At 44.8% G+C, this 24,368-nt stretch overlaps 2 protein-coding genes across 2 annotated transcripts in view; both read right to left on the bottom strand.

The window, feature by feature from the left end:
- Positions 1-248: 248 nt before the first annotated feature.
- Positions 249-8,584, bottom strand: LOC122924299 (E3 ubiquitin-protein ligase TRIM39-like). The gene is made up of 2 exons (XM_044275252.1): positions 7,775-8,584; positions 249-2,640 (listed from the first exon to the last, which is right to left on the bottom strand). The coding sequence occupies exons 1-2, from the start codon at positions 8,582-8,584 to the stop codon at positions 1,003-1,005; spliced, it is 2,448 nt and encodes an 815-aa protein (XP_044131187.1). The 3' UTR covers positions 249-1,002.
- Positions 8,585-13,664: 5,080 nt separating this feature from the next.
- The window catches only part of LOC122924295 (NACHT, LRR and PYD domains-containing protein 1b allele 3-like), a 29,371-nt gene continuing 18,667 nt past the window's right edge, over positions 13,665-24,368 (bottom strand). The window contains exons 4-9 of the mRNA XM_044275250.1: positions 23,495-23,709; positions 21,998-22,287; positions 21,404-21,529; positions 20,336-20,483; positions 19,350-19,388; positions 13,665-16,208 (exon numbers count right to left, since the gene is read on the bottom strand). Of these exons, the coding sequence (XP_044131185.1) occupies positions 15,937-16,208; positions 19,350-19,388; positions 20,336-20,483; positions 21,404-21,529; positions 21,998-22,287; positions 23,495-23,709 (1,090 nt within the window). The 3' untranslated portion in view covers positions 13,665-15,936. The remainder of the gene's footprint in view (positions 16,209-19,349; positions 19,389-20,335; positions 20,484-21,403; positions 21,530-21,997; positions 22,288-23,494; positions 23,710-24,368) is intronic.

Genomic DNA, 24,368 nt, shown 5'->3' with positions numbered 1-24,368 from the left:
ATAGGACCGACAACTCTGATGGACAGAAGTAGTCAGACATTTATTCCATAAAAAGGGAAAAAACACAACAAATGCCGCGTATAGTGCGGAAAGAAGCGCCACATTGTCACATCTCTACAGAAATAGGAAAAGCTGATAAATAATTATATGTTCCCCAAATGTGTCCCCGAACCATAAAGAAGCCCCTACAGCGACATCAGTGGAGGGCGGGGAAGGGTTAATGATGCCCCCATGAGGTACGTAGCACTCGGCGGTGTATCTCCGCTCCAGGATCCACACCTGTTACCTGCAGATCCTGACACGGATTTCCCCAGATCTCCCCCTCTGCATTGTAAAGGGAGAAATCTGCACGGACAATCCACCGGCCGCAGATCTCCGGATCCGCTCCGCAGGTCACTCCTGACGCAGGAAACTTCCGCTCCGTGTAGATGAGATACTGAGAATCCCATCTGCTTAGGCGGTATTATTTCACTCTGGAAAACCAGCAGGTAATACGCACCGTGCGCTTGTACCCGAAGGCCATCTGCGCACGTTGCGGAATACGCTCAGTCTTTCCAGGCGAGATCCCATGTGGAAAAACCGTAAGGAATTACAGCGGCAGCAAAGTGTATGAGATTACCCCGATCACGTACACTTCGCCGATTATTTCTGTGCGGATTCCCAGATCTGCGGCCTGTCAGTTATGTTTGTGGTTTTAGCTGCGGATTTCACCCTTTTCAGTGGAAAACCGCATCAAAAACCGTAATCGCACATTGCAGGTATTAGTGCGGATACGCTGCGGGTCTGATGTGCGTTCACCCGAACTCGTGTGCAGACGACGTAACTTTCCATTTGTCTCAAGCATCGATTCTGGATCTGATCTCCAAGGAATATAAAATAATCGCACAGTAAACCCCCCCCCATAGAGCCGCCATATACATTGTGTGATCGGAGGCTCCGCCCATACAGCGCTAAATAGTGACTTATAGGCGGAGATTATAACGGGACGTGGACGCATCGGCCTCAGCTTATTATTCTAACAGAGGCTCCAGGCCACAAACAGAAGAGAACATGTAGGGGTTCAGAGAAGGAGGCGGTGAAGGTGTGTAAGTGTCTGATGGGGTCACACAGCTGATAGAAGGACAGACGCCCGGCCTCATAGTCTAAGAAGACCCCAAGTCTAGGACATCTTCTATCTACACTGAGGGGGGATCTGACTGAGCGGTTAAACACTTCACATCCTGCACGAGACATGACCAGACACCAAGATTTATCATTATACATAATACTAGACCGCCATCCTTTCCTTTCTATACTGGGATAGGACAGTCCGATGTTACATCCTACTATCTGGTTCCACTCTACCTCCCAGTAATGTCTTCCTGAGGAGAGGCCACATCTGCTTAACACCTGGGGATAATTCAGGAACCTTCCTGGTGATTCTGGTCTGTTCTGTTCTTCTTCTGTTCTTGTTGCTGTTTTCAGATCTTCTGATATCTTCATATATCTATTAGCAGTGTCCTCATCCAGCAATATGTCTGGAACATGGAGCCCGAGCTCTGATGTGACTTTGGTGACAATATCCCTCATAGATCGGTGTAAGGTCAGTGAGATCAGAACCTCATCCAGACCATCCTCAGACCTGCCCTCTCCACCATCTCCCCCTTTGTCCTCATCATCTCCATGACCACATACTGTAATGTCACCTTCTTGTAGGAGTCTTATTGGGTCGGTGACATGACACATCTCCTCCACGTGACGCATCTTCCTGGACAGCTCGCCCTCCTCTATTTCCAGCTTCTTGATCAGATCAGATATCGGGGACACAATCTTCTTCTTCTGCCTGGAGATCTCGCTCAGCGCTTTCTTTTCTGCCATTTCCAGTTGTTTCTTAATGTCCATAAATAACTTCCTGACCTTCTTCCTCTTATCAGAGGCCTTCTCCTGGATATTCCTCTGACGATCCTGCAGATTCTGGAGTTTACTCTGAATTTCTGCTTTTTGTGGGTTTAGTTCCTCCAGATATTTCCTCAGCTTCTCTTTCTCCTTCTCAAAGGCCACATCCAGTAGCTCCACGTCATGTCCCTTGTGGTCTCCGGCCACCCAGCAGGACACACAGATACAGGCGGCGTCCATCGCACAATAGTATTTCAGCACCTCCTTGTGTGTGGAGCATTTTCTCTGCAGAAACGACACAGTAGGTTCAATCAGACTGTGATCCACTGACTTGTTATGGGCTCCGAGATGTTCATGGCACATGGAGGCCTCACAGTGCAGACATGTCCTCACAGCTGGTACAGGAGACTTAGTACAGTAAGTCTCCTCCATATCAGGCTGAGCAGATGAGAAACGCTCCACTATGTTCCTCAGCTTCCTGTTCTTCTCCAGGTTCGGACGCCCCGGATATTCTGCTCTGCAGTCAGGACAGGAATACACTCCTGCTGCCTCCTGCGCATCCAGCGCACTCACAATACACGAGCGGCAGAAGTTGTGTCCACATCTCAGGGATACGGGGTCTGTATAGAGGCTCAGGCAGATGGAGCAGTCCAGCTCGTCGCTCAGATCAGCAGATGCCATTGTGGTACGGAGGAGCAGGAACCGAAAGCTTAAATAGGAAGAATTACATAAGAGGGCGGAGAGCTCCTGTAGAAGAATTAACCCCTGCAGCTCAGAGATTGCATTCCATTGAGAAAAAAGCAGAAAACCCACTAAACATCAGTACAAAAAAATAGAAGAGTCCATCAGAAATGTTGGGGAGAGTAAAGAAAACTTCACCTCTGTCTCCTCCAGTCAGGACAATGAGACATGTGGAGTATTACAGGTGACCCCTGTAGGAGGCTGATGATGGGCTCCATCCTGAGGAGCAGCGAGGGCAATCTTCTCAGGAATCAAGATGAATGGATTATTTTTCCTCCCATCATTTTTTTTATTAAAGGGGTTCTCCGGGATTAACCTTTTTTTGCATTAAAAAATCTAACCTGTGGAGGAAAGATTAGTGACCAGATACTTTTATTTTTTTTTTTTTTCACCCTCATTTATCTAATATCTCTCTCTGTATATATATATTCTAACTATAGATTTATATGTATATCTGTAAATTACCTTGTGTATATATATATAATTTTTTTGGTTGTTTTTTATTTATTTATTTTGAATAATTTCTTTTTTATTATAGATACATACATATAGTATTTCTGTATTTTTAAATATAGAGATATATAAATAAAAGCACATATATATATTTTTTATATGTACATACAGTATATCCTTTTATATGTGTGTAAATGACTGTGTGTATATATATATATATATATATATGCGCTATTTTCAGAATATATAAAAATATACGCACAAAAATGTATTTTTAGATGTATGCATATATCTATATTACATATATATAATACTTATAGCAAAAAGGCAGCAATCAAAAATATATTAAAATGCTCCCCCAGGTGGATACGTAAAGTTTCATCTCAACTTTAGAGCAGAAACGTCGCGCATCCACAGGGTGAATAAACTTTTAGCATTTTTATATTTTTTGAAAAGTGCATTTCGGCTATCTTGTGTATTGGGCAATGGTATCGTCCCCTCCAGCGCGCGCCTAGTTTTCTCTTTATCTGATGCTGTTATTTATACGCACAATGGCCGCTCACAAGACCTCATCCGTTTATCAGTTAAATACTGACTATTCTGCTGCGCACAAGGTAGAAGAACAGGACGCGTTCTCTAATGTGCGGCTCGGCTACACGGATTTGGACAGTACAAAGATGTTCTCATGTCCGGACCCCATTTTCTGTCAGAACCCATGGGTCCATGTGCGATATACAGAAAATGAGAATCGCACTCCCGAAACCACATCTTTATTTAAAGTTGTTTTCCCATTTCAGACAAAGGGCGTATCGCTAGGATAAACTGCGTTATCTGATCGGTCTAGATCTCAGCTCTGGAACCCGCACCTACACCGAGAACGGGCAGCGCACATTAGCGCCGGGCGTACTGCACATGTGAAGCCTCCCTCCATTAATTTCTATGGGGACGCGGAAAATAGACGAGCGCTGTCTCAGCCATTTACGCCGACACAATGGAAATGAACGGGAGTAGCGGCCACACAAGCACCGCGTCCGCGCGCTCCCATTCACTGCTATGGGTGGAGCGCCTGGTGGTGGCCGGACCCAGGAAGACCCGGGGTTCTCCTGCGACCACCTTCCCAGACTAGTTCTCAGAGTAGGTTCGGGTACCAGAGGTGGGACCCGCAATGATAAGACGCGGGGTCACATCCTAGCGATCTGCCCACATTGTCAGAAATAGGAAAACCACTTTAAACTAGTAAAACTTCATAACTTACATCTTCAAAGCTTCATTGCCTGAAACAGCCATAGAAAATGGTAAATGAGACCTCCGCTTCCACCCACCGACCCCACACCCGCTGTTGTAGACCCGCCGTGTGCAGGGAGAATTCACAGATTGCGGCAACACTAGCCGTTGCTCCACATCCGCGCTTTCCCCTTCCGCTGCTGAGATCCTTCATAGGGTCTCAATAGGGTGGGAAAAAGCTTCAGTTTTGTCCCCATTCATTGTCTCAGGGACAAAACTGAACTGAAGGGAACGCAACGCACCAGAACGCATTCCGTTACGTTTCATTGCGTTCCCATGACGCACACAAAAGAGCTGCAAGCAGCGTTTCTGACTGTGTACTGATAAACTGATCAAATAGGGATCAGTCGTGACCACATTAAGGGTAATAAACAGGGTAAAATGATTATTTTCAGGTCCCTGTAATCAGCTAAAGCTGCTGGTAATACAGTGTGAGTAGATAACACACTGCATAAATGTTAGTGAAGTACACAGACATGTCACATGCTACTAATGTATAGTGAATGCGATTGTTATAGGAGCTGATGCCCATATATATGATTATACTGCACTATTTGCTTATTATGATGCAGGTTCAGTAACAACAGAGCTGCTCATGATACTTATTATATCTTATAAGAAGGCTATATCAGTTAATGTTAATGTCAGTATTGAATAGATAGATGTATATTAATATGTGTGGACAGGATAGACTGTTACCATCCTGCCTCTTACACTCAAGGTCATGTCATTTTGTCTTACAGAAAATGTTCAATAAAAGCACTTCTGGTTTCACCCAGCCGCTCCCTTCGCACATTGGAATTATTAACCATACTTTCAGCACATGTGCAACGCTGGCCATGCAAAGTATCACAGCGAGGATGGAGTACAGAATAACTGGGTCCAGCACCAGCCAATAGAGTTTGCTGAACATGATGAAACAACTCTTTCATCTGCACTGCCAACCACATGCACGTCATCATATATGCCCCTCATGAACAACCAGGTTCAGTCGTACCTGGATTGTGCCCTTTCTGTGGCAGATGCACCAAGCCCTGACTTCATGAACTTCTGCGAAAGTCAGCAAACTGGACCAGTGGCAGGAACTGGCCCAATTTCCCATGGGTGGAGTCTTCACCACCCTTCTCCATAAGCATGGAAAATATTACATTTGTGAAAATGAAGGCATGGATCCATGAGGAATTTTACACATCTCTGCCTGATGCCAATGACTATACATGACATTGCTGAAAGTGGGGACTGGCTATTTATCACTGGCTCAATGAGGCCACTGCTCCCGTCTTCCTGTCCATCCATCATGTTCCATACTGTACTCCTACCCCTGATGGCACTACTACCACCCCTACACATCTCCTGCCTTCTCCATTATATTCCAGACTGCACAGCATAACAAACCTGAAACTCCTCCAAAAAAGGAAGACTTTTTGACTGCTTTTGTAAAAAGTCATTACTTCTTCACTTTCCAGGACAAACAGGAACATGCATTCATGGTGGTAAAATTGGTGGAGCTAGACAATGGATTTTTTTAAACATAAAACCCAACTTGTTGCTACTCTCCCAAAAGGGATAATTTTTAGACTCTTCTTCTGATACTACTGAGTGAGTATAAATACCGGAAACCATCGGCCCCCAATTAGGGACAACTTATGGAACATTTTAATTTAAAAAAAGCCTAACAAATGTGATGGCGCAGTGTGCTATTAACCAGGCTGTTTATACCAACGTCAACCGTGCGTTTACCCATAGCTATTTATGTCAGTGTCACTCTGACATTACTAATGTGGTCCTGCTGTTAAAGAGCTTGGGACCTGTCCTAGGAGACCTCAGAGTCCATATGGGCAGCTTCAACTCAGACCAAATTTATTCGGACAAAATCAAAGCTGACGGACAATTCAATCGAACTGGACACAAAGAAAACTTCGGCAAATGTGCTCATCTCTACTTACACCCATTGTTTGGTACAGCATGAACAATAGCATGAACATGGCCAAATTATAACATCAGCTCTGCTACATTTGTAGATGACAATGTCTTACACTAAACTTTCCATATTCCTTCTGCAAAACAACACATGGGGCTGAGGTAATTGTGCCTGTGTTGTCCACTGAGGATTGTCAGCAGCAGGTGAGGCGGAGCAGGAAGGAAGCTTCACAAATAAACCACAGCGCTTCTTCTGTTCAGAGGAAATGAAAGCTACTTATGATAAATCTCTTTCGTTTCTTCTGCTCACTTACAAAAACAAACAAACTTTGAGGTAGAGCAGAAGGGTTCTCACAAGTCACCACATATCTGTACCTTCAAGCAGCGGGTAACTATAGGGGTAGGAGATGCACCCAGACAGTAGTGTCTCTGACAGAAGCTGACCACAAGGTGTCCGGCTGCTAAAACCCTCACTGATCAACTGTAGTTTTTAGTGTTCATCAGCACATTGTGTATGATGAGAACTTGCTGAGATCAGCCATCACATACCTGCCTGGGGAGTAGTTCAGTTATTGGTGACCCTCCATGAGACAAGTGCCATGACAGGCTGGTCTCGTTCCTTCAACCTAATCGGCCAATAACTTGTATCCCTGGCAGATAAAATGAGTAGGAACGATGCTTAGGGGGTGTAAGCTTATAGTTGACATTGCGTTTTGACCTCAGCTACAGCCCTCCAGGAGAGGTACAGGGAGAGAGGGACAGCGGGGCCTAGAGGGCGCGCGCAAGGAACAGTCACTTCTTTGTTTTGGTGAAAGGAACCAGTGGTTGGTGACATGGAGGTCTCGGAAAAGACTTGAGAAATGCCGGCCCTAATTGAGCACCTTGGTTGAATCAGAAGAGACAGAGCCTAAAAACCACCATCCTGTTCAATTATGTAAAGCCTTGTGCTCTTGGTTATATCTTGGTTATGCAATCATGACATATAAAAGTCTCACACAAGCAAACAATAAAGTTCTCGTTTGACAGTCCCCGTCCCTCAAGATTGGTAGAACCACCCCACCTGTAGTATCTGCCACAGTTTATCGCCGACCCCCTGCAGGCATACCTAGGAAAGGTTTTCTGTTGCGGGTTGCTCATCTCAGGTAGACTACTCCAGTAACTTCAACATGAAGCAGATCAGGAGATCAGTAGGGTGCAGTGTTTGGAATTTAATATTTTTACAGACCTTCTATCCTGCCTCCTGGAAGGAAATTATCTACTGAAACCTCAAAAACAAACAAAAAAAACACACATCTCACACGTGATCCTGGGGCGCTGGTTTGCTGCTACGGTGAAGAAGATCCCACAGGCAGCACCCCGACATCTACACACAACAAGTTACCAGCAGATTGCTTTATTATACATTGTATCAGCTCCTGCACCCGACATCTACACATCTAAAATTATGATTAGAACTTTAAAACCAATATCGACAATATAGACCACCTTAAAATCATTATACGTCAGGCTTCAGCTGGTCTCGTAAGAGCAGTATTGGGTCGGTCACATAGCACAGCTCTTCAATGGACTCTATATCATGGAGCAATTCATCGTGTCTTGCTTCCAGATGTTTAATGAGCTCAGAGGCTGAAGATTGTCCTTCCTGCATGTCCCCCAGGACTTCTGCACCCAGACTGTCCCTTATCTCTTGGACCACGACATCACCGGCTCCTCTGGCTGCAGATACGTTCCTTTGTTCTGCTTTCCTGCAAACCTTTATACTTTTCACTATTTTTGCTTTTTTCATGGTCAGATTCTCTAGGATATCCCTCAGCTGGATTTTTTTCTTTTCCATGGCATCTTTCGCCAGTTCCACCGGGTGTTCTTTGTGCTCCCCCATTATACAGCAGCAGGCACAGATACAGAGTGAGTCCTGGACGCAGTAAAACTCAAGGACCCTGTTATGGATGAAGCATCTTCTATTCTCTAGAGATGGCGAGGGCTCTAAGAGGACGTGTTCTCCATTCTTACTATGGACAGTCAGATGGTCTCCACACAGCAGAGCTTGACACAGCAGGCAGCTCTTAGCCACAGGCACATTATCGTGAAGACAATACGTACAGAAGCCATCAGACTTCTTGCTGGACTTCGATGATTGACAGAGCTCTTCGATTTGGGATAGGATGATGTTCCTCTTCAGTTCAGGTCTCTTCTTGAATCTTTGCTTGCAGAGAGGACATGAGATATCTTTATCCTGGTTGTCCCAAGTATTCTCAATACAATCCAAGCAAAAGTTGTGGCCGCATGACAGTGTCACTGGGTTGTGACACATCTCCATACAGATGACGCAAGTGATTATAAGTCTAATTAATCCAGGAAACCTGCAAATAGAAACAGTGAAAAGGAGGAAGATTATGAGAGTACATGCATACTCTTAGTTCTGTAGTTACTGTCCTTTTGTTTCTTCTCTTGTAGATCATGCAGAGATCGGTGAGTCTGTGTAGCCTGAGGCCTAAGAGGAGGGAGCACATGACTTTACTTCCTTTCTCCACAAACTCCAGTCTAGACGGACTCTATTTAAGGGTGGGACCAGCCCGCACCAAATCACCTACAGGGGCTGAGCCAGGATTGTTAACCCCGAATGTGCCATCCATATATAGTTATGCTGGGTGCAATACATTGTATAACATAACTTTACATTACGAAATAAACAATCTGCAGATAGCCCCTTGTTCTTGGGAACTGCAATGTGTCGTCAGAGGGCGGAGCATTTATAACACAGATGGCGGAAAGAACCATCACGATAAGCCTCGTCTTAACGAGAGTAGAGAGCAATCTAGCTGAACTAATTGAAACAACTAAAAAGTTTCAGCTAGAGGCCGAGTTTAGTACCAAAGAAAATCAGCTGCAGAACACCATTGAGAGGTACCAATACCACCTAAAGGAACATAAGCATAGACAGTTTGCTAGGGATTCTCAGGACTTTAAGGAGAACAAAGCTTATCTGTTCCTTACCTGCCCTGACAATTCTCAAAGAACCGACATATCCTCTACCGAAACAGACGTTTCCGATAGTGAGCGAGACAGATATCCCAGGACTAAGGGACGTGGGCGTGGCAATTTTAGATCTAGGCGCCGAGGTGGTCGGGGCAACCGTTACAATACGTACCAGTCAAACGATCAAGCACAATGCGCTCCTTCTGGCCAACAGCCATCTGCCCCACAGTTATCATCATCTGCCTCTTTTTTTAGAGCAAACCATGCATTATCTGCTACCAAATTGGAATATCAATCCCCCGCCCAACCAATAGGGCCTAGGGAGGATAAACTGGTCATCAATCTTTAATCTCATCCCTTAACAGAAGTTGAGACTAAGGTACTAAGACGAGGCTTATCGTTTGTCCCCACAACCCAATTTGACCTCTTCCGTTGGACCAAGGATCTCCACCTGTTCGCCCGAAAGCTGAAGGGGCATAAACACTTTAAGCTTCAAGACAAGAAAGAGAGCAGTGAGCTGGGCGTACCGGTGGAGATCCTTAGCGATGTACATTTTCTGTTGAATCTGGATATTATATCGAATTACCCAGATGGTACAGGTCCATTCACTGACCTAAAAAACGGAAGCACCAAAATGCCTCCAGTGGGGGACATCTCATGTGTGGATGTTTTCCTTAAACAGACCATCGCCGAACTGTCAGAGATTATCCCTAATCAAATGAGAAGCAACTGCAATAGGAAGGAGAGACAAGCAATTAAAGAGTTATCAAAGGATAACAACATTACGATCAAGCCCTCTGACAAAGGGGGTAATGTGGTCATTTTAGACACCTCAGACACATGGGCGATATCCGCAACAACAGGGATACCCCAATGGCAAGACATGTCCACTTGTCCCATGGAGGACGGGCATCAACTGAAACATTTCTAGGCCTAGAAATGATTAGGAAGCCATTACGAGGGGGGGATTGTGATAAAAAAAAATCCTCCAGAGAGAATGTTGGTGGATTTTCAAATTGAAAACCACCCACCCCCATGGTCTAAACGACCAGTTACAATTTGGCTGTTTCCTGTGACCTACCTGTGATGCCAATCAACCAAATACACCATATACACCATATACCCATGCACTAAGGCTACTTTCACACCTCAGGTGTCCGCTCGTGAGCTCCGTTTGAAGGCTCTCACAAGCGGCCCTGAACGCAGCCGTCTGGCCCTAATGCATTCTGAGTGGACGCGGATCCACTGAGAATGCATCCGTCTGCCAGCGCTCAGCCTCCGCTCCGCTCAGTGAGCGGACACCTGAACGCTGCAAGCAGCGTTCGGGTGTCCGCCTGGCCGTGCGGAGGCGAGCGGATCCGTTCCGACTTATAATGGAAGTCAATGGGGATGGATCCGCTTGAAGATGACACAATATGGCTCAATCTTCAAGCGGATCCGTCCACCATTGACTTCCATTATAAGTCGGAACGGATCCGCTCAGGCTACTTTCACATAGAAATTTTTTCTAAGTTATAATGCAGACGGATCCGCTCGAACGCTAGTGTGAAAGTAGCCTTAAAGGGATGGGTGGGTGGGTGGGAGTACTATAGGGCAGCTGTATTTTCTCAACGTGCCCTGGTCTCACCAGCCATTTACCCCTCAAAATCTCATGTGCCAATGGTTCTAAAATAAAGGGTCAGCCGTAGTTACAAACAATAACGGACACTATCATGTATCTCCGTTGTGATTTATTTATAATTGAGGTGATTCATTTATAACAACGTGCCTCGACTTTACCCTCCACTTATCATTTAAACATCCCCCCCCCCCTTACACCGCTCCCTTTCTGTGTGTTATCTGTCCTGGCCAAGGGTCGTCTGAGGTCAGGACCAGATCTGATATGAGAGCAGACACTACCACGTGTCTCCTCTCTTATTTGCTCTTAATAGTGGCCACCAGACGCTATCATTAGATCTGAATAAGTAGCGGACATCATCATGCGCCCTTAAGTGTTACTATACCCTATCTTCACCCCTGTTCTTACTGGCAAGTAAGTCCCCGCTCAGGTCCCGTGCTGGAGGGGGCGGTCTTTACCCTCCCCAGCACCTGGAGGAGTTTCGTTGTAGGAGCCGCATTGTCATATACATCAGCCCCTCCCAGCCCTGCTACCTCTCCTGGACAGCTGCCGTGGTGCTCCGCCACGATCATGCCCCCTTGTTATGACGCTCATGGGGTGTCGTGACGACGGCGAGCTTGCGCGGCGATGCGGCTGCCCTTTCCCGGCAATTGCGCATGCGCAATCGAGGACGCGACCTGCCGCGTCACGCGACACTTACCTCATCACGTGGGCGGTGGCCACGCCTACTGCGCATGCGCCTAGCCACCGCTCCCCTTCCATTTAAACCATACAGCGCGCCAGTACGCGCTGTCAGACGCCGGCAGACGGGCGGCACGCCTATCTGCCCTGCCACACCCCATGAGGAAGGCCATGCGATCTTTTTGATAAACAGTGAGTAACCTATCATGACATGCCAGTATATTATGTGTAGCAAGCGCCCCAGCCTGACTGTATTCCTATTGATGTTTTTTACTTTGTAGGAATCTGGGTCGCCTGGGACTACCAAGTCCTATTATGTCTGCGCCACTTCAATATATAGCCCCTCCCTGCATCTGCTAAACCACACAGATTGTTTGTGAGCAGGGGTTTGCACTCTACCCTAGACCCTTGTCCCCTGACGAGTTAAGGGGTCTGTCATAGGTAGTAGTCCTTATTTCCCATACAGTAGGATATATATAGTAGGATATTTTCTCTAACGACACGCGTAGGGACTTTCAGCATCATTCCATACTAGTTTTCTACCCCTATCTTAATAGTTTACACGGACCTATAGGCCCTAACTGGGTCATTTCCCTGTCCCCACAGGGTCACCTAGGGCTATCCATTTTAGGGTTAGGTTACGGACGGGGCCACCCCTTGTGAGGATAGGACCCCGTGTTAGGAGGCACTTTAGGGCATAATAGGCCAAGTAGGGCATCAACAGGGACAGACCTTTCCCTGTGGCACCTCTGCACAAAGTGACCGCCAACTGGAGGACGTATCCAGACGTGAGAACAACCTCTCCTGGGTATTGGACATATTGGTCCCCCCGTCCACCACCGGTAAGACCCACCCTTATTTCGCCTTATGGCATGTTTATAGACCATGGCAGACGGCCACGGTCTCCTCTTTTGTTTATGTTTATAGGTCACACAGTCCACCTGATCCATGTGGTCTCCATGGTGGACTTAGATCGTCTTTCTTCAGATCTACGATTCGATAAAGAGTATGAGATGAGGCAGATCTCCATCCATCTTAGGAACAGATCCGTTAGAGATGAGTGGGATATGGGAAAACTTCAAAATCTCACCTGTTTTCCGTTCTTTGCCCCCTGGTAATGGCGCGGTTTCCACAGTTTTGGATGCGTTCACACGACCGTATGTATTTTGTGGTCAGCAATTTAGGTAACTGCAATGCCACGACACATTGCCACTTCCAGAACCAAGCAAACATATTATTCACACCTCCACTGCCACCCACCCCCAGGCTCTTAGAAGACAATAAATACTGTTTCCAACCTAATATTACCACCAGGTATAATGGGGGGTAAAACAGAGGCACCGTCCAAGGACACTACCTGCAATCACTCAGTAGGCCGCTGTCCGTAGCCGATGTGACGCTCCTCCTTTTTACGAGTTGTGTCTATATCGGGGTGACCACCGGGTAAACCCTCAGGTGTCCTGTTCCTTCCTCACACCTACAGAAGCTCCGGCCCGAGGCTTCTCTCTAACGTGAAAGTATCAGTGCCCCTTGTCAGTCCTGTTTGACGGCATCCACAGTACGGAGACCAAAACTCCACCTCAACATGCTGCAGAAAGAGATGAGGATGGTCCATGCTGACTCTGGACTCGGAGCTACACCTTCCCTCGGGCTCCTCTTTGCTCAGGAACCATTCGCACTTCCCCAGGAGGTTCATTAATTTTTCTGAATGGATTTTTGTGCTTTTATTCCCGGGCATTAGCGCAGCCTCCCTACAGTGGTTCATATTTCAGTCCAATTTTCATTTATTAAATACTCGCCCCTGCTCCATATCTTCCACCTTACCCTATTGACATTTGTAGCCCACTTACTCTCAGAGCCTTCATATAGGACCACAAGTCCCAGCAGTACTTCAAGATTCCCTCTTGCTTAGTTACACTGCTATTTCCCGACCTGATTCATAGAAGGCGCGGCCATAGGGCCCATTCAGACGGCCGTATGAACGGGTCCGCACCCATTCTGCAATTTTCAATGGGGCCGCAAATGATGTGGACAGCACACGTTCGGGTTCTGCGGAAAAGATAGAGCATGTCCTATTCTTGTCCGCAAAAATAGGCATTTTCTATTATGGTTGCTGTCATGTGCGGTCCTTAAATTGCGGATCCGCAAAACACTACAACCGTCTAAATGAGGCCTTATCTGTCCACTCGCTCTTAGAACTGCAGGTTAAGAATCGTAAAGAATAATGAAAAACCTGTAAAACACAATTGATTTATTGTAACCCACACGTCATCCAGAGAACAGGAGCCACATAATAACGCACAGCGACAGTAAATCCCGCACCCGTCACATTTTATCCTCATTTCCTAATATTTTAGGTTAAATACATCAGATTATAGAAGCAGATTATATACAATTTCCTCAGATCCAGATATACAGAGCGATAAGCAGATTAATGAGACCCTTTACTAGAAATCATTAGATAGAACGTGTCACCTATAGAGACCACGTGTCCCCCCAGCTGTGCCCTATACTGAGCCACCACCCTTTACTAGAAATCATTAGATACAAAGTGTCACCTATAGAGACCACGTGTCCCCCCAGCTGTGTCCTATACTGAGCCACCACCCTTTACTAGAAATCATTAGATACAAAGTGTCACCTATAGGGACCACGTGTCCCCCCAGCTGTGCCCTATACTGAGCCACCACCCTTTACTAGAAATCATTAGATACAAAGTGTCACCTATAGAGACCACGTGTCCCCCCAGCTGTGCCCTATACTGAGCCACCACCCTTTACTAGAAATCATTAGATACAAAGTGTCACCTATAGGGACCACGTGTCCCCCCAGCTGTGCCCTATACTGAGCCACCACCCTTTACTAGAAATCATTAGATACAAAGTGTCACCTATAGAGACCACGTGTCCCCCCAGCTGTGTCCTATACTGAGCCACCACCCTTTACTAGAAATCATTAGATACAAAGTGTCACCTATAGAGACCATGTGTCCCCCCAGCTGTGTCCTATACTGAGCCACCACCCTTTACTAGAAATCATTAGATACAAAGTGTCACCTATAGGGACCACGTGTCCCCCCCAGCTGTGCCCTATACTGAGCCACTACCCTTTACTAGAAATCATGAGATAGAACGTGTCACCCATAGAGACCACGTGTCACCCCCAGCTGTGCCCTATACTGAGCCACCACCCTTTACTAGAAATCATTAGATACAAAGTGTCACCTATAGAGACCACGTGTCCCCCCAGCTGTGCCCTATACTGAGCCACCACCCTTTACTAGAAATCATTAGATACAAAGTGTCACCTATAGAGACCACGTGTCCCCCCAGCTGTGCCCTATACTGAGCCACGGCCCTTTACTAGAAATCATTAGATACAAAGTGTCACCTATAGGGACCACGTGTCCCCCCAGCTGTGCCCTATACTGAGCCACCACCCTTTACTAGAAATCATTAGATACAAAGTGTCACCTATAGAGACCACGTGTCCCCCCAGCTGTGTCCTATACTGAGCCACCACCCTTTACTAGAAATCATTAGATACAAAGTGTCACCTATAGAGACCATGTGTCCCCCCAGCTGTGTCCTATACTGAGCCACCACCCTTTACTAGAAATCATTAGATACAAAGTGTCACCTATAGGGACCACGTGTCCCCCCCCAGCTGTGCCCTATACTGAGCCACTACCCTTTACTAGAAATCATGAGATAGAACGTGTCACCCATAGAGACCACGTGTCACCCCCAGCTGTGCCCTATACTGAGCCACCACCCTTTACTAGAAATCATTAGATACAAAGTGTCACCTATAGAGACCACGTGTCCCCCCCAGCTGTGCCCTATACTGAGTCACCACCCTTTACTAGAAATCATTAGATACAAAGTGTCACCTATAGAGACCATGTGTCCCCCCAGCTGTGTCCTATACTGAGCCACCACCCTTTACTAGAAATCATTAGATACAAAGTGTCACCTATAGGGACCACGTGTCACCCCAGCTGTGCCCTATACTGAGCCACCACACTTTACTAGAATTATGAATCAGACGTTACTCCACAAAGCTTATTCCATAATTCATATGTTGGGATTCTGCCGTGGATCTCGGGGGCTCCAGCTACCGGGGGGAGACTTCCACCTGTCCACCCACCACTCAATATGGAGGCATGCTCTGTGTGATGTGGAGGTTAATTCTATATGTAGTGTGTGGAGGTGGACATGGGCTTTATAAGGTTGGATCTTCTTATACGTGATGTATTAGATATAACAATCTCAGGATAGAACACATAAAATCGATGTCCGCTGAATGGAAAGTCAATCAAACGCCAGTCTACGGAGACAACATGTCCACTCATATCCATGGCTCATCGGTGGAATGTGGTGGTGGTCTCAGTTCCCTCTTTCTATCCTTTTGATGACTGATTTGTTGTAGGCCTTCAGAATCTTATAGACCTTATCTTTGTCTTCACGACCGTAATGCTCCACAATTCTGAGGAACCCCCTCATCATTTCTTCAGTCGTTGGGTGACATGTGATGTTATTGTACTGCTGTCCTTCTAGAAGCTTCTGCTCCGTGAGTTTATCTAGAACAGGCTTTACATTATCCACGCTTTCTATAAGTTGTGAACGATATTTATCCAGGAAATGCTCGGGAGAATTTCCTACAGATAGCAGAATATATTGAACATAAATCATCTCCTCAATCGTCTTCATGCACTGCCATAATGCTGCAATGTCTTCTTAAAGGGGATGTCCAGGATTTGACTATTGATGGGCTATGCTCAGGAAAGCCTGACAGCCCTCACCCTCACTACAGAACTACACAGCTCCATCTATTGTGTGGTGCATGGAGCTGGTTACCATTCACGTCAGTGGGAGCCGTGCTGCAGTTACCATCTGTGTCCACTGGATGGAGCTGTGCAGTTCTGGCTCTATAGCTACTGCTAGGATGGGGAGAGCTGGTCCCCCGCTGACCAAAGACTGATGGCCTATCCAGTGGAGAAGCCCTCATTAGTAAAATCCTGGAATAACCCTTAAAATAGGAGTGAACAACAAAGAGAAATATACAAAAATACTAATAATACCTAATATTTTAATTGACTTTTATAGGATGGATATGGACTTTAAAGGTTGTCAGTCTTTCCAAAGTCCCCGCTCTGTTTCTGTTCCATCTCATGTTCTACACACTTCCTCAGAGCAGTCCAACATTACTTACCCCATGGGTTCGGGATAAAACAGCACATTTTTTATTATTTCTGGTATATGCCCCCACATGTAATGAAGCAAAATGACTATGACTTTGGCGTACTAAGAAAGTATGCGAGACGCTCTGAGAGGCTAGTCAAATGGTCAGGAAAAGCTCACCTCGTGGCAGTGAGTTGTGCAGGGAGAAGCGCAGTTTCCCGGAGGGGGGTAAACACAAACAGTTTAATGCTTGTCATGTTATTTAATGTCATTTTAGGCTCTGTATAGCCAGTATGGTAATGTATGGAAGTGACGGAGTTAACTTGGGTGTGGATCTTGGATCTGCCCTTTGCTCAGGCTAGAGCGTTCTAGTTCGGAGTTAGCTGAGTGAGGGAGCAACTCCATGTGCTCCATTCCTCACAGGATTAGACTATCCTTCACCTTCTGTGAAGATCATCTACTGAAAGAAAGCCCTCACCATGTGTCCAGTACTCAAGAAGGAACGAGAGAGGATAAGAAGGTCACAAAAGCCTCATGGCCGAGCACAGGAGTCAGTCAGTAAGGTATTGTGCTGTCTAAAGCTATTAGACTTTACTGCAGCGAGGAGAGAACTGCTAGGACACGCTTCACACTAGGACACAACCCGGACGGTTGCATCTTAAAGCGAACTACAGCCATTATTGCAGAAGTAACAGATCTTCTGCAGAAAGAGACTTTGGAAGGATATAAGTTAAACAGTACTTTAACTCCCATTCTTGTTAAGATCCATACAAAACCATCTGAGAGAAGATTTACACTGTACATTGTTAGAACTGTGTCCTGAGACTGTTGGAAGTACTACCGAAGTACTACCACCCTCATTTTTCACTGCAGTAAAGAGAGACATTTATTCTTTTAAATCTGGCCTGGTTACTGACTACTAAACCATACGTCGGCCATTGCATTCTACGTGCCCCCGCCTTGTACCCATACAAATGTTAACACCAAGGGCACCCCAAACTACTATCAGGCAGAAGCCCGACACCAGTGAGTACCCCGAGGCAAGAAAGGGTGTGCCCTCCTAACACTGCACTGGCCCTAAGGAGCAATGGTGTGAGGAAAGCCATTGTGATAGACTTTCTGCCGCCAAAGCCACTACCACTCCTATCCTCAACCCTGGCTCCTCAGGGGCTGCAAAAGCAGCACTGGATGGTTCCCGTGGGAAGAGCGTGGCTGGTCTGCAAGATTTACAATGAGCAGGATCTGTCTGGAGGAGCCTTTTTGTGGGACCATCTGAAGATTTTATTGATACCATTTTGGAGTGCCTATGACTTTTTGATCACTTTTTATTCAATTTACTTTTGCAATTGCAATAAAAAATGTTGAATCGGTCATTTTAACGTCTTTTCGTTACGCTGTTTGCTGTACTGGATAAATACATTTAGATTCTAATAGCAAGGGTGTTTTAGATTGTGGCGATCCCCATGATCATTTTATTTATTTTTATTTTTTTGAGAAAAGGGGTGATTTAAACTTTTATGCTTTTTTATTTTTTTGTATATTTAACAAACTTATTATGATTTTCTTTTCACGTTTTTTAAGTCCTTCCGGTGGATTTGAACATGTGATCATCTGACTGCCTCTCCCGTAGAATCCCATTGCAGTCTATGGAAGAATCGCTATGATCCTATGAAGCCCTGTCAAAGGCAGGACTCCATAGGAAATATCGCTGTGGAAGGCATGGTAGCCTCTAGCAGGCTCAAGGCTACCAGAGTGAAAGAACGGTTCTCGCCATCTTCGTGAGCTCCCGGGGACATCCGCTAAGATGCCATGGTCATAACTTACCAAGGCATCTTAAAGGTCTGCAATTGTCGTCATTGCCGATCGCAGACATTGCCTCCAGGTGTCTGCTGTGTAAAATGGACCAGGTGCCATCTTTAAAGACCCTATCGCTGACAGTTTTTCATATTTTTATGTCCCCGTATTCTGAGATCCCATAACTTTTTATTTTTTTTTTCCATCCACAGAGCTGTGTGAGGGATAGTTTTTTCTAGGGTGATCTGTTGTTTTTATGGGTACCATTATAGGGTGTTTGAAGCCTTTTTATTTAAATTTTTTTATTGAATTAATTGTGTGGCATTGTTTTTATGTGTTTTTTATTCACCGCTGGTACAGACATTGCGATACCAGTTATGTATAGTTGTTTTTTTTATTTTTTTTATATATTAGTGGACTTCGGTAGAGGCTAATATGCAGCCACTTTAAACAGACCTGGGCCCATGGCCGCCATGGAAATCTATCAGTAATTTGTGGTCACATTGGTGGGTGGACATGGGGTGACAGGAGGAGCCCCTCTTCTATCAGATTGCTTAGATTCTGAGGCTCCTGTAGCTAATCCCGGCCTTTGAAGCAGAGGTCAGGTGTATAATACCGCGACTGCAGATGGTGCAGGCTCAGCTCCTGAGTCCACTTCATCCCTGTGTAGCTTCAGTCAGCCTCGTAAATGTACGGTGGATGGCGGCAAGGGGTTAAGTGCATTCATAGCACAGTGTTCTGGTCGCCACTTTCATTTGCATGGGATTGAGATCATATGGTTGGATGCAACTAAACGGGACAACACCAGAATACAGCCGCGTTACCTCTCTCTGTGTCTTGTCCTGACAGCTCTTCAACATCTGCTAATAGAAATAATATATATTTATAGACCGGACTCACAAAAACAACATCATTTCATGTGAATTAGAGAAGCTCGAGGCTCGAGGTTTCATAGCTTGGACATATTGTGTGTAGTGTTCAAGGTCCCAAGTAATGAACACCTACACAGAGTCACCAGGAACAGTAATCTGCTTAAACCCACACTTCCATCACAAATCTCAGTTATCACACATTAACTTATATGTGAATATTCAATTAAATTATTTTTATATAAAACGAGTGGATGGTTTTCTGGATATATTTTTTTTATTTACTGTCTCAATAAAAACTCTCTGTCAGACCATCAGTCAGACCAGGGAGGAGTGAGGGGAGGGGACAGAGCAGCACAGCTCCCCTACTCTGCATCAGCTATACTAGTCACTGCATGTTCATCAAGGTCTATCAAGTGGACAACAGAGCTGTAATTCTGTCATCCCAAGCCTGTGCCTACAATTATATAGTGGATTACCTTTCAGATAACCCCCAACCCCATGTGCAGTGTTGTAAACAGAGCTCTCCCATTCAAAACCTTCATCTCTCTGAGATTATTGCTACAGAAGGAGGATATATCGTATATCATTTCCAAGAATAAAAATCAGGCAAAAATTATTTAAAAACTGAATATTGAAAATAGATTTTTTTAAATAATCCTTTGTGAAGTAAGTGTCCCCAAACTACTAAGCACCAGAGGTAAACCACCCACTAATTTAGAATTAGCAAGTAGCTGTAGCCTCTTCCACTTGACACCAGGACTAATTGACTATACATTTATGTAGTAATGCTGCCTGCAAAAACACTAATCTTCAAGCTTTTTAACATGATCTGTCCTATGATCACAACAGGTACATGGCTGGAGAAAAAAGGAAAAAAAAGAACACAATCTAAAAAAGAACACCACGTGGCCCTCCTCCATAAATGACCCACGTGATACCTCTTGTCAGCCGTCCCGTCCACACAGGTTCCGTCTCTGAGCTGCTTTTGACCCTTACATGAAGTAAGATCTGCTCTGCACTGTTTGGGATGTTGATCTCTGTGAAAGGACAGTGTTCGATCTCTGTATGAACCATGAACTTCAGGCTCTACAAGAATCAATACGAATAAGAAATTTTATCCTGAAACCAGAGGGCATCTTTATTTACAAAAAGAGAGAGAAAAAGGAAAATCATTATTGTCATCCGTTTCCCTTTTTTTTTCACAACTGTAAAATCTCTGTCTCCTTGGATTCTTTGGGGGACACAGAACCATGGGTGTAGCTCCTGCCACTAGGAGGCTGACACTAGTGATGGCTAGAGATCACTCAGGGAAACAGACAGAGGAAGAGTGGTAGCTCTGGAGAGAAAAGTCACCTGTAGGTGGTCTGACGGAGTAGCAAAGTGATCAAATTCTCATGAAAGGGGAACATGATACAGTTTGGAAGTGAACAAATGTCTTTCAGAATCCTTCCATTCCTTAGAGAAGAGGATTTGTATCATTCTCATGGTAGGGGGACAGCAGATATGAGTGCCTTTTATTGCAGAAGAAGACTTCCCTCTGTTAAGTAGCAAAGTCATCCTTAACAAGAATGGTTTCCCGGACCACTCAAGTTAAGTTCTGCATGTTTTAGGCCAGCATTTTGCTTTGCTTGGGCTCAGAGACAGAAGAGTCCCATGAGGACGTGAACTGATCTAGGAGGTGGGGGAAGGTACCACCTGCAGTGGCCCTATGTAGGGAATGGCCAGAGGAAATTGAGGAGGCTCAGGGTCTTTTGTGGGACCTACTTCTGGACTGTAAATGAAGAAAACTAATTAGCATTGTGTCTGTGGATAGAGTATTGCCCACCGAGTCTAAGCCATCAGTTTTGCAATGCTTGTTGTCAGCGTCCTAGTGGCAGGCAGGACCTATACCCATCGTTCTGTGTCCCCCAATGATATTAATGATAAATATCACCATGTTTACCAAAAGGTGTGCCAAAGATTCAAGAAAACTTGCGATGCGCTTTCAGCGCTGCTGATACTTTTACCTCGGGCCATATATTTGGACTTGGTTCTCCAGTGATGATGTAGTTTGTCTTGGTGTATACACTGCTGGTTAGGGAAGGTTTATCAACCCGATTAAACCCATGCGTTTTCTTCATGTCGTCGAGTTTCTAGTAAAAAGAAAATAAATCTCTGACTTCCAATCACTTATAACCGCTTTAGGGCAGAATAAAAAAGGGGCAAATGTGAATCACAAGTCTGGTGGTCACCCAGCTCTCCTACAAAGGCGTGAGTAAAACCTGACCATACAAAACTCAAGGATTTATATTCAGGAGATTATTATTTTCAATTAGGAGGACAAGCTCTGAATCCGTGTAGTCGCCCCAGTGATACCGAAGATACGAAACTGTGGAAAGTACGGTAAATAGCACATAAAGATACGCCACCGTTGGGACCATCACAAATCAGCAGAGCAAAGGAGCATCAGTATGGAAGACTGAATTATGCAAAAATGAAGTGCCCTCTAATTGCTACTTGGGTTTTCCATGGTCGACAGTTATTATTGCTGACGTCTAACACCCTTGAAACAATGATTTAACCTCCGTGTTTTTCACCAATGATGATCACATAAATGTTACCTCCAAATGTGGTCTGTTAGTAGGAACCAGGTAGAGGTGAATTCTGTACTCTTTAATTTTATTCTTGTCAGCACCAACTACCCGGAAGTATAAGAGAACCGACCCATTTAATGAAAATGTCTTCTTCCTTCTCCAAATAGAGGTAAAATTTTCCCCAACAGCAGCAACGCAGGAAAACTCCGGATCTTTCTGTACGACATAGGACGGTTCAGTTTCAGTTGGGATTTTCAATGTAAGTTTCCCATCTTTGAAGTGACCAAATTTAATCAATGATTTGTCTCTTCTAAAACCTGCAAAAAGTAAATGAAACAACAACATTCATGGATCTGAGGTAAATGGATCTGAGGTAAATGGATCTGAGTAAATGGATCTGAGTAAATGGATCTGAGGTAAATGGATCTCAGATAAATGGATCTGAGGTAAATGGATCTGAGGTAAATGGATCTGAGGTAAATGAATCTGAGGTAAATAAATCTGAGGTAAATGGATCTGAGATAAATGGATCTGAGGTAAATTGATCTGAGGTAAATGGATCTGAGGTAAATGGATCTGAGGTAAATGGATCTCAGATAAATGGATCTCAGATAAATGGATCTCAGATAAATGGATCTCAGGTAAATGGATCTCAGGTAAATGGACCTGAGGTAAATGGATCTGAGGTAAATGAATCTGAGGTAAATGGATCTCAGGTAAATGGATCTCAGGTAAATGGATCTCAGGTAAATGCACAGTAATAGTTTTATTAAGCCACGTCTACCTTGTATCTGAGGCAATTTACAGTCAATTTACTGACAGATTGCTCTTATATTTACAGTCAGAAGTCCTCCTAGTCCCCAGCTGTAGTCTATACAAAGCCTCTCCGAGAAGGCCTTCCCTCCGAGATGTGCCCTATGCGGTGAGGTCCCTACTGAGAGACTTCCAGGTACAATTATTACCATAGTGGGTATTTCCCAAGATGTTATGTGGCCGTTTCAGTGACACAGATGTCACAAGGTATAGATTACTGCAATGTGACCTCAGTCATGGCTCAGAACTAACTCGAAAAGGTTCCAGGCAGCTTCTACAAATAATCTGGAAAATGAGAAGTCCTTTAGACAACCGACTAACCGCAGTCCATCAATGATCTGTCCCCAGTCACAGCCTGTATGTGTGTATACTTCAGAGCTACGCTCACTGTTCTTCTTTTCCAAAGACTCACTGTTAACCGAACATGCAAGGAATTGTGGGAGAATTTTATCTGTACCTTTGGTTGTGACTGGAGCATAATATATTATTTCTCTACACCAATTAAACATGTATTTATCCTAAGAATAACAGGAAATAATGAAAGAGCAGACAATATGGACCATGTGCTCTCCTTCCCCATCATTCTTCTATGTTTCTATGGAAACTGTAAAAACCTAAACATTTCAAGGGGTTGTCCAGGATTAGAAACACATGGCTGCTTTCGACAAACAGCCCCACCCTTGTCCACAGGTTGTATGATTTGTCACTTACCTTCTAGACATACATAATGTGGTAGGTAGACGGCTGACACCCGGCCATCTTTGACCTGTACATTGAATATGGGACCCAGTAATTCACATCCGTTTTCCTGGATCAGGTTGAAGTAGTCATTCCCATACTCCAGTGAATATTCAATAATCGCCTTGGATTCCACTTCAAACTTTATCCCGGTTTGTCGGCAATGGAACATTGACTCCACTTCAACCCTTAAAAAGATAAGTCAGGCTTTTCAAAATCCATGAATTGTAAACTGACAAGGTAATATGGCCGCCATCACATCTTCTACAGCCGTGTTGGTCAGTGACACAGTAAACGAAGATGCATCACTCTCGTCCTCTCAGCATCCACTTTTATATTATCGGTCCATGTTATCCTTGAAAATTTAACACAATGAATGTATTGCTACTGTAGTGTCCTGGAGCAGGGATATTTTGAAGTCTAGACGTTTGAGAACATTTGCCCGTTTTCCCCTGTGCAAATTCATTAACTCCTTACTTTATTGCACTTTAAAGGGTTAACTTTCACTACTGCTTTTTATATGTATGTTGTCATATATATGCTGCTCATTTGCACTGTGTTTGCGCAGCACTATGGAAAGGGTTAATGAATACCGAGAGACTTTTGGGACTTTCTGGCTAATGATGAGAAGCTAATCATTTCCCACAGCTACCATAAGGGTTAAAGAAGAGAATGGTTTGGAGGGAAAAGGCCAGACTTGTTTAACTTCAAAATCAGACAGACTGATCATTTGGATGTCTGGTTTAGCTCTGTTATTAATTGTGTCGGAAGACATGTTTTTGTCTACTGCTCTACTACTGCTGCAGAGGAGGAGGAAGGGGCACCCAGGCTGAGCATGCACACTGGA

The sequence above is a fragment of the Bufo gargarizans genome, unplaced genomic scaffold (genome assembly GCF_014858855.1).
Source record: "Bufo gargarizans isolate SCDJY-AF-19 unplaced genomic scaffold, ASM1485885v1 original_scaffold_996_pilon, whole genome shotgun sequence".
In the NCBI taxonomy this organism is placed as follows: domain Eukaryota; kingdom Metazoa; phylum Chordata; class Amphibia; order Anura; family Bufonidae; genus Bufo; species Bufo gargarizans.
The sequence above is the reverse complement of the archived record's forward strand: the minus strand, read 5'-3'. Positions and strand labels throughout refer to the sequence as shown.

Bases quoted from the DNA above. Each gene is read 5' to 3' on its own strand.
- LOC122924299 (XM_044275252.1), bottom strand. From the start codon at position 8,584: ATGTGTCACAACCCAGTGACACTGTCATGCGGCCACAACTTTTGCTTG. The intron at 2,641-7,774 runs GTATAATGATTT...TCTGAGCTGCAG, and splicing joins GAGACCAGCTGAAGCCTGAC to GGGTTAATTCTTCTACAGGA.